This window comes from Octopus bimaculoides, chromosome 18, assembly GCF_046866305.1.
Source record: "Octopus bimaculoides isolate indiv1 chromosome 18, ASM4686630v1, whole genome shotgun sequence".
NCBI lineage: Eukaryota > Metazoa > Mollusca > Cephalopoda > Octopoda > Octopodidae > Octopus > Octopus bimaculoides.
The window spans coordinates 6,433,283-6,443,282 of NC_142945.1; the positions used below are offsets into that span (position 1 = coordinate 6,433,283).

General features: G+C 33.3%; 1 protein-coding gene across 2 annotated transcripts in view; it reads right to left on the minus strand.

Annotated features, from left to right (window-relative positions):
* LOC106870026 (corticotropin-releasing hormone receptor 2) overlaps nucleotides 1-10,000 on the minus strand; it is a 226,827-nt gene that overhangs the window by 27,226 nt on the left and 189,601 nt on the right. For both annotated transcript variants that reach the window (XM_089365681.1, XM_089365682.1), the window contains exons 8-11: nucleotides 9,337-9,400; nucleotides 5,874-5,959; nucleotides 2,267-2,402; nucleotides 893-934 (exon numbers count right to left, since the gene is read on the minus strand). In XM_089365681.1, the coding sequence (XP_089221807.1) occupies nucleotides 893-934; nucleotides 2,267-2,402; nucleotides 5,874-5,959; nucleotides 9,337-9,400 (328 nt within the window). The remainder of the gene's footprint in view (nucleotides 1-892; nucleotides 935-2,266; nucleotides 2,403-5,873; nucleotides 5,960-9,336; nucleotides 9,401-10,000) is intronic.

The window sequence follows — 10,000 nt, forward strand, 5'->3', positions numbered from 1 at the left end:
TTTCGAACGCTAATGAAGATGTACTTTATTGCCGACCGTATTATTCAATAGAAATACCGTAAAAATAATCTAAGGCTGCGTAGCAAAACTAGACATTGTAATCGTAAACATCTTAAGAGGAAGAAAACATCAAAAACTATAATTCTAACCACTACAATATGAACGATTAAATCTTCGTCTGAAATGTTCCTTCTTTCATGGAACCGTGGTGAGATAAAGCCGTCCCTCCCCAGACACACATGCATACACACGCACACACATATACACACGCATGCACGCAAATGAATGTTTTATTAAAATATAAGATTTCTTAAATCGTTACTCTGCGTATCATTTTGATAATTTGTAAAATGTCGAAAAGGAAGTAGCGTGAAAAATATAAGAAACAATATTTCGTAATTCTATGTAATTATGATTAAACAATTATATTTGATTGGTTGGCAAGAAAAAACACTTAAAATATGTTGCACGTTCATCTGTTCAATTGTTCATACATTCATTTATTCACACGCAAATTTCACCCCAAAAACTAATTTGGATATTTTCACCGCTCAGTACAAAGGAAAGAAGATATCGTCATGTACACATACACATAGATATACATATACATACACGTGAATGTGTGTGTATATGGTTACCTTATAGTGGAACTTTCTATTGATTGGTAACTAGCCATTGTCCCTTAATGAGGTTTATAACATTTACTTGAATATATATATGTGTGTGTGTATGTATGCATATATATGTGTGTGTGCATACATACATATATACATGCATACCATGTCGTCAATGGTTCCATTATGATTCAGTCAATCATGTGACTTAACATTAATATACCAACTATTAGCGTAATCATCACCAGCCTTGCCAATATTTTAGAAGTTATACTTACCTCACCGTTCAGAAAGCAGTAAAATAATGCGACCAGGAGTCCCTGTTGAAAATATCAAACAGAAAAAATAAATATATGAATAAAGTGAATGTATAAGATGCTTTTGCTAAAAATTTAAAATACGAATGACTGAACTGAAGACAATGTGCCTATTTCGGTACGTTGAAAACTTCTCTTCACTACCCCAAACCACCATTGCACCCTAAAACTTTGATGGTCACTGTATGGTGGTCAATAAAGGGAGTTATTCTTTATTCAGTTTTGCAACAAGGAAAAACTGTAACAGCAAAATCAAGAAACTAATTGTATGCATGAAAAATTTAAAAGGAAGCAACTCAGATTAGTGAATAGAGATGGCCCAATTTTGCTTCATGATAATGTACAGCCATACACTTCTCAAGCTACGGTCCACAAGTTGCAAAGCCTGAATTATGAAATTTTGGCACATCCTCCTTATTCTCCTGATATCTCTTCTACTGATTATCACATATTTAAACACTTCGAGCTTGCTCTACGCAATAAAACATTCTTATATAAAGAAGAGGTAATTGAGGCATTTGAACAGTTTATCTGTGTAAAAGATGACAAATTCTTTGAAGATGGAATCTATGCCTTAGAGAATCGTTGGATAAAGGTCATAAATGAACAAGGATCATATTTTGATTCAATAAATAAATATTCTAAAACATAAAAAAGTAATTTTAACGTTTCCTTTTTCAAATGCGACATTTCATGTGAGAAACCTTATATATATATATATATATATATATATATATATATATATATATATATATACAAGCATATATATATATATATATATATATATATATATATATATATATATATATATATATATATATATGCATATACATACATACAAACATACATGTGTACATATTTCCATACACGTACATAGCTATATCAAACTACCAAGCTACTGTTAAACTACAGTAGTTTGGGAATACAAGAAAGTTTGGTAGCAAATATACATACATAGATGTACATTTGTGTGTGAATGTGTGTGAGCGCGCGTGTATGTGTGTGTGCGTATGTGTGTGTGTGTGTAAGTACGTATGTGTATGCATGTATGTATAAATATATGTGCGTATATATATATATATATATATATATATATATATATATATATATATATATATGCTCCCCAAAATGTTTGAACACGAACGACTTTTCAAAAACTGCAACGACATCGATATAATAGATAGATGACGTAAATTTAATGGATTATAGCATGTTTGGTGATTTCCGCCAGGAGGAAACTACATTCCTGTTTCTGCTTAAAGATTGTGTTGTCATCATAATAAATTTGCGTTACTCAGCTGGAAATGTCATGCAGGAAAAATTAGGACATGATACCTGGAACGATTGCAGAACTGTGTCAATGTATATGAAAGCCGCTCCATACGGTGTACTGTCGTCTGGCTGCATTATAAAGATAACATAGGTAATCCCAAGGAGTGGCAGGAGAACAATGGCTGCTTTCACAGCTTTTCTGTAATGAACGGTATGCGAAAATAAAAGGTTACATAGTGAAATACAAATAGTCAGTAACACATATGTACGTATAATTCCCCCGTGCTCTCATTAAATACTCACTCACAAACTCACACACACACACAGAGTCACACACACATGTGTGAATATATATATATATATATATATAGGAGAGTATTGTAGTTCGCTTGAAGCATTGTGTATTGTTTGTAAAGAATAAAAAGTTTAGGAAGGTATAACAATGCAATATATCTATCTATCTATCTATCTATCTATCTATCTATCTATCTATCTATCTATCTATCTATATATATATATATATATATATATATATATATATATGTATGTATGTATATACATATACAAATCCTGCGCCTATATATATAGGTTTTTTGGGGTGGCTGTGTGGAAAGAAGCTTACTTCCCAACCACATGGTTCCGAGTTCAGTCCCACTGCGTGACACCTTGGGCCAGTGTCTTCTACTATAGCCTCGAACCAACCGAAGCCTTGTGAGTGAATTTGGTAAACGGAAAATGAAAGAAGGCCGTCATATATATATATATATATATATATATATATATATATATCTTTTGTGTGTGTGCTTGTGCCCCCACCATCGCTTGACAACCGATGTTATAGAATAAGTATGTTGTTGGCTTTCCGTCGCTTACGACGTCGAGGGTTCCAGTTGATCCGATCAACGGAACAGCCTGCTCGTGAAATTAATGTGCAAGTGGCTGAGCACTCCACAGACACGTGTACCCTTAACGTAGTTCTCGGGGATAATCAGCGTGACACAGTGTGACATGGCTGACCCTTTGAATTACAGGCACAACAGAAACAGGAAGTAAGAGTGAGAGAAAGTTGTGGTGAAAGAGTACAGCAGGGTTCGCCACCATCCCCTGCCGGAGTCTCGTGGAGCTTTAGGTGTTTTCGCTCAATAAACACTCACAACGACCGGTCTGGGAATAGAAACTGCGATCCTATGACCGCGAGTCCGCTGCCCTAACCACTGGGCCACTGCGCCTCCACGTTATAGAATAAGTAACATAGAAACAAACAAGAATAACCATTTGCATGTCTTAAATTAGCCAATTAATGACAGTTGTTTTCGATGAAGCAATTTCACGACGGATTCGTCTTCTGTATCGTTCAATCGATGATTGTGTAAAAGACTATTTGTTGCAAACGCGACATAGAAACGGTTGAGTAATCAAATCTGTCACAGGTAGTTCGACTGATGTGATGAGAAAGTAAATCATGGAAACTATGAAGATATTTACCATACATAAGAAAGCAGATATGGTAGATATCAGAAGATATTTATTTTAAGTCATGCTTTTTTTCTTCTATTTTGAGAGAGAAAGAGAGAGAGAGAGAGAGAGAGAGAGAGAGAGAGAGAGAGAGAGAGAGAGAGAGAGAGAGAATTTCTGCTTGTAATGTCTGAGATCATAGTATTCGTTTTGATACAGTTAGAAAGTACGTGGAGTATGTTTCAAGTGATTTCATTCATTTTTGTATGAATTGTATTATATTTCCGAGAAGAGAACGTGCATAACCTGATACGTACGTACATACATGCATACATACATACATACATACATACATACATACATATATGCATGCAATATATATATGTACGTATATATGTGTGTGCGTCCCTGTATGGAAGTACGTATGTATATTATATTACATAAATATATATTTAAGTGTATATACATGCATATACATAAGTACCTACATATATGTGTATGTGTTTGCGTGTCTGTGTGTGTGCGTGTCTGTGTGTGTGCGTGTGTGCATATGTGTATGTATATATAGACATATACATATGTATATATTATATATATATATACACACACACAGAGATCTATATGTGTACGTACGTGGGTGTGTTGATATGTATGTATATATCGCCTCCACGTATAGAGAAGGAGCTTATATTTAATAAGCAATACAATGAGGCCGAGTGTCTCACGGATGAAAGTAGCATATTTCAACAATGATAATCAACGGCAATTTCCATAAATTGTATTAAGTATACATACATTCATCCATAAATACATATATACATATACAGCTATAGGCATGTACACGTATATATATATATATGTATATATATATATATATATATATATATATATATATATATATATATATATATATATGTATGCAAATATAAATCTATATATATAAACATATGTGTGTGTGGGTATATATATACATATATATGTATACATACATATAAATACATGTATATACATCTAAATATGGATTCATGTGTATATATATATGTATATATATATATATATATATATATGTATATATATATATATATATATATATATATATATATATATATATATATATATATGTATATATATATATATATATATATATATATATATATATATATATATATATATATATATATATATACGTATGTATGTATGTATGTACATATATATGTCTGCCTGATTACACGCATACACGATCTCTCTAATAACTCATTTTTAAAATATCTTGTTTACTGAGATGTGAAGTTTGATAACGATTATATAGTTATTGAAATTCCATTTGTTATATAATGACGTGTATATACATATATATGAGTGTGTGTGTGTGTGTACGTGCATGCGTGTGCGTGTATGTGCATACACACATACATACACACAGACACATACAATCAGATATCCGCTAGCTACTCAGTAGAATGGGGTATTAAAAATCTATTACCGCTCCGAAATAGATTTTTAGTAAAATATAATATAATATAACATAATATAATATAATATAATATAATATAATATAATATATATATATATATATATATATATATATATATATATATATATATATATATATATATATATATATATACGGTTAATAGAACGTACATCCTAATTTCATTGTAGAATATATCATCCAGTTGATAACATAACTTGATATAATGGAAATCACATGACCATTGTTTAATCTGACCTTGGACACCATGCATACTTATCGATCTAATTGTGTGTGAAATGAGATATTAGCGGAAAGGGAAATTGTATCGTTCGTGAAATTAAGGGTGAAGACTGGGTGAGTGGAAGACGAAAACCCGGTGAATAATAATACACATCACAGTTGTTAGTAAGGAAACTGGTGTTTGTATGCATCGTCAAAAATATATTTTACTTGTTTGAGTCACTAGACTGCGGCGATGCTGGGCCACCGCCTTGGCGAACTTTTTAGTTGAATGAATTGATTCCAGTATATTTTGTTTTTGTAAGCCTGGTTTTTATTTTGTCTGAGAGAAAGAGAATTTGATGGATGCATACATTCATTGACGTGACATTTCTCAATCTTATTTGTTCTTGTTGAGAGAAATCATTTAACAACAGTTTGAACAAAATCAAGTCGTATGACAAAAATACATAAATGCATAAATTACTGTAAATTCTTTTGGCTTTTTGAAATATTTCTTACCTGTAATCTGTTGCTTCAGGTGTATTTGTCATTCGCAGTTTCGTTATCAGAATCCAGAGGATGCTGATAAAAAATATAACATTTGCCTGTTGAAAAGTGAAGAGAAAAAATATGTATGAGAATAAAAATTTTCGTTGAGACACTCAATCGATAAAGAACATACACACACACACATTCGTATGCATTCAGTCTCTTACAACATACACATTAACAAAATCGCATAAATGTACCATAATAATGGTAAGAAATCTATCAGGCACAGCTGTGTGGATAAAAAGGTTGCTTTGCAATCACGAAGTTTCGGGTTCAGTCGCATTGCTCATCAGTATAGACAAGAGTCTTCTATTATAGTCCCGAGTCAACCTTTTCACTTGAATTTAGTGGACGGAATCTGTGTGAAAACTCCTCGAACCCATTTATCTATCTATCTATCTATCTATCTATCTATCTATCTATCTATCTATCTATCTATCTATCTATCTATCTGTGTATCTGTGTGTCTGTCTGTCTATCTCCCCGCTTGTATGTCTGTATGTGTATATGTATGTCTTTGTGTTTGTACTCCTCACCGCTTGACAACCGATGTCCTTTTATCTACGTCTCAGTAATCTAGCAGCTCGGCAAAAGAGACCGATGGAATAAGATCTAACCTTTAACAAAAATTAACACGAGAGTCGATTTGTTCGATTAAACTTCTCAAGGCGCTGACTCACCATGATGACAGTCGAAAAAAAGACAGAAAAAAGTAAGATAAAAGAGATAAAAATAAAATTACCGTAAACCTTTAGAAGTACAGACTTATAGCTGGTTTTGCAACACCTACAAAAGCTTTTTATTCGCAGCCTACAAGAAACTTGCTGTTTTCCAGCAGAACAATATGATATCAGAGGAGAAGAAAGGTGAGCAGTAAAGGGATCTATCGTTGTTTAAAGCAACTACTGGCGAATAAGGTTAAAGAAAAACAAACCAGCTGATAGAGTAAAAACAAAACTTGGAAAAAAAAAAAAAAAAGATACATTGTGATTCCGGACACAAGCTGGTGTTTCTAGGTTGTGAGTGATGTATTGCCTTCATCAGCGGATAACAAGGCTTAAGCCTAAAAGCAAAACTACAGCAGATATACACATTTGGAGAAATATAATGAAATATGCTACAGGGAAAGAACGAAATGAACCGAAAATATAGCGAATTCCTGTACAGTCTCTTCTCTTGCATAATCAAATGTACACAAGAAATGTAAAGAAATTAGCATTAAATCAATTTACAGAAATTTTCATTACCTTTATAAAGGAAATATATATTACGCAAATATAACGGAACTATTTTTTTTTCCTGCAAAGTATCTTAGCAGAAAACCAAAGAAACATCAAAGGGATTAATGTTAAGAGCAATAATTTAATATTAAATAACGATGGCTACAACGAAAGGAACGCAGCATAGTAACATTGATTGTCTGCCAAATACCACTCATATATTTTTATTTTTGTTTCTGTGTGAGGTAGTTTGTGGTGTGTAGGATGTCTTGTGGATTTGCTAACAGCGTGCGATGTAATATTCTAAATGGATGGTGATTGCATGGAGGACATGTTTTATGGATTCTGCTATATTGTTGGATGGGGATTACTTTCAGAATGTGCTGTGTGACGTGTGCAGAAAGTAGGAAGGATATAGAGCCTCTTCGAAAGTGTCATGTTCTTGGTACAAGGCTTTGTCTAACTTTTTGCCTTATCGTGACATGCACGCGAACACACACATAGATGTGTGTGTATATATGTATATATATATAATGATAATAATATTAGGGATAAAATCCAAATTTAGAAGTAAAAACTCAATTAAATTAAATTTATCAAAAATTAAAATTAAATTAAGTTTCACAGTATAAAATATATAAATATATAGTTTTAGAATTTACTTATTAATTTTTCTATATGCGACTGTGGATTTTCATAAATGAGTTCATGAACTTTGGTTCTTTTCTCTAAAACTATATATTTATATATATATGTATATGCATATATATGCATACTACACACACACGTGTGTATATATTTAATTACTAATTGATCACAGATTAATTTTGACTATCAAAAACACCGAATTTCAGGTGAGATAGCCCTGAAACTGTAGCTTTTTGATATTCCACATTAGAATAGTGAGACACACGGAATTAGATCCTACGGTAAGAATGAATTTAATAGCAAAAGAACAGAAGTCACCGAATAGCAGGTTATTGGATTGACGCTTGGTCTACACGAATTGAGTTAGACCACATGAGTTCAACAAAGAGTAATAATCCATTATAGTTAAGTGCAACATGGAGATTGCTGAAGTGATATCGCGTAAGTGTCCGCTGTAATTCATCAAAATTGTAATTACGGCAGAACGACAAAATATCGAAAGATAGATGGGTAAGTACTCGTCGATGTAGCGATAATGATGATGATGATGATGATGATGATGATGATGATGATGATGATGATGATGATGATGATGATGATAATAATAATAATAATAATAATAATAATAATAATAATAATAATAATAATCCTTTCTACTAAAGGCACAAGTCCTGAAATTTTGGGGGAGGGGTCCAGTCGATTATATCGACCCCAGTGTTTCACTGGTACTTATTTTATCGACTCAGAAAGGATGAGAGGCAAAGACTACCTCGGCGGAATTTGAACCCAGAACATAAAGACTGCGAAGCCTTTCGCTCGGCGCGATAATGAATCTACAAGCTTGTCGCCTGATAATAAAAATAATAATAATGATTATTATTTCAAATTTTTCCACAAAGGCAACTTGGAGGAGGTGGGGATGAGTCGATTACATCGACTCCTGTGGTTCAAATGGGACTTATTTTATCGACCCCGAAAGGATGAGAGGCAAAGTCGACCTCGGCGGAACTTGAACACAGAACGTAGCGGCAGACGAAATACCGCTAAGTCTTTCGCCCCGGCTAGATAACTATCTTACCAGCTCACCACCTAGTAGTAGTAGTAGTAGTAGTAGTAGTAGTAGTAGTAGTAGTACCAATAACCTGTGCATGTATTTAAAGAGGGAAACTGAAAGAATCCAGAAATGTGTGTGTGTGTGTGCTCCCGCGCATGCCTGTGTGTGAGTGTGCGTCTGTATGTGTGCGCGTGCGTATGTCTTTGTGTCAGTTTTTGCACCCACCACCGCTTGGCAATCGGTGTTTCTCTATTTACATCCCTGTAATTCTAACTGTTCGGCAAAGAAAAAAAAAAAGCGACCAGTGGAATGACTACTAGGCTTGTTTCTCTCTTAGCCCCTCCTTCTCTTCTTCTCCCAGCTGCTCCTCCTTTTCTTCTACCCCCCCCCCCATCTGCTCCTTCCCCCCATCTGCTCCTCCCCCCATCTGCTCCTCCCCCAACAGCTAAAACAATGGCATAAGGAACAAAATAAATGGAATGAAATTATTCAAGATGAGTAAACATACCAATAAGACGACAAAGACGGGAATGTGATGGATGTAATCATAAATAGATTCTTTGGTCCAGCAACTGCAGAAGAAGAAATGGCGTATGAGAGATATTCATTTAGTTATTACAGCAATGTGGCGTAATAATTGTAAACACAATAACATACACACATCTATCTATCTATCTATCTATCTATCTATCTATCTATCTATCTATCTATCTGTCTATCTATCTATCTATCTATCTATCTATCTATCTATCTGTCTATCTATCTATCTATCTATCTATCTATCTATCTATCTATCTGTCTATCTATCTATCTATCTATCTATCTATCTATCTATCTATCTATCTATCTATCTCATAAGCATTTATTATACTTAGGCGCAAATGTATACATACATAGATACATAAATACATACATACATACGTGTATATATATATATATATATATATATATATATATATATACACGTATCTAATGAGGTATTTTACTTACGAATATATATATATATATATATATATCATAGACATTCACACATGCACGCGCGCACACAGACGCATGCATGGCTTCATTCGTGCGTGTTCACGTTTGAATGTGTGATTCTGTTTATACACAGAAACATATAAGTGCACGTGTGTATTTAGGTATACACATATGTTTATATATGTGTGTGTATG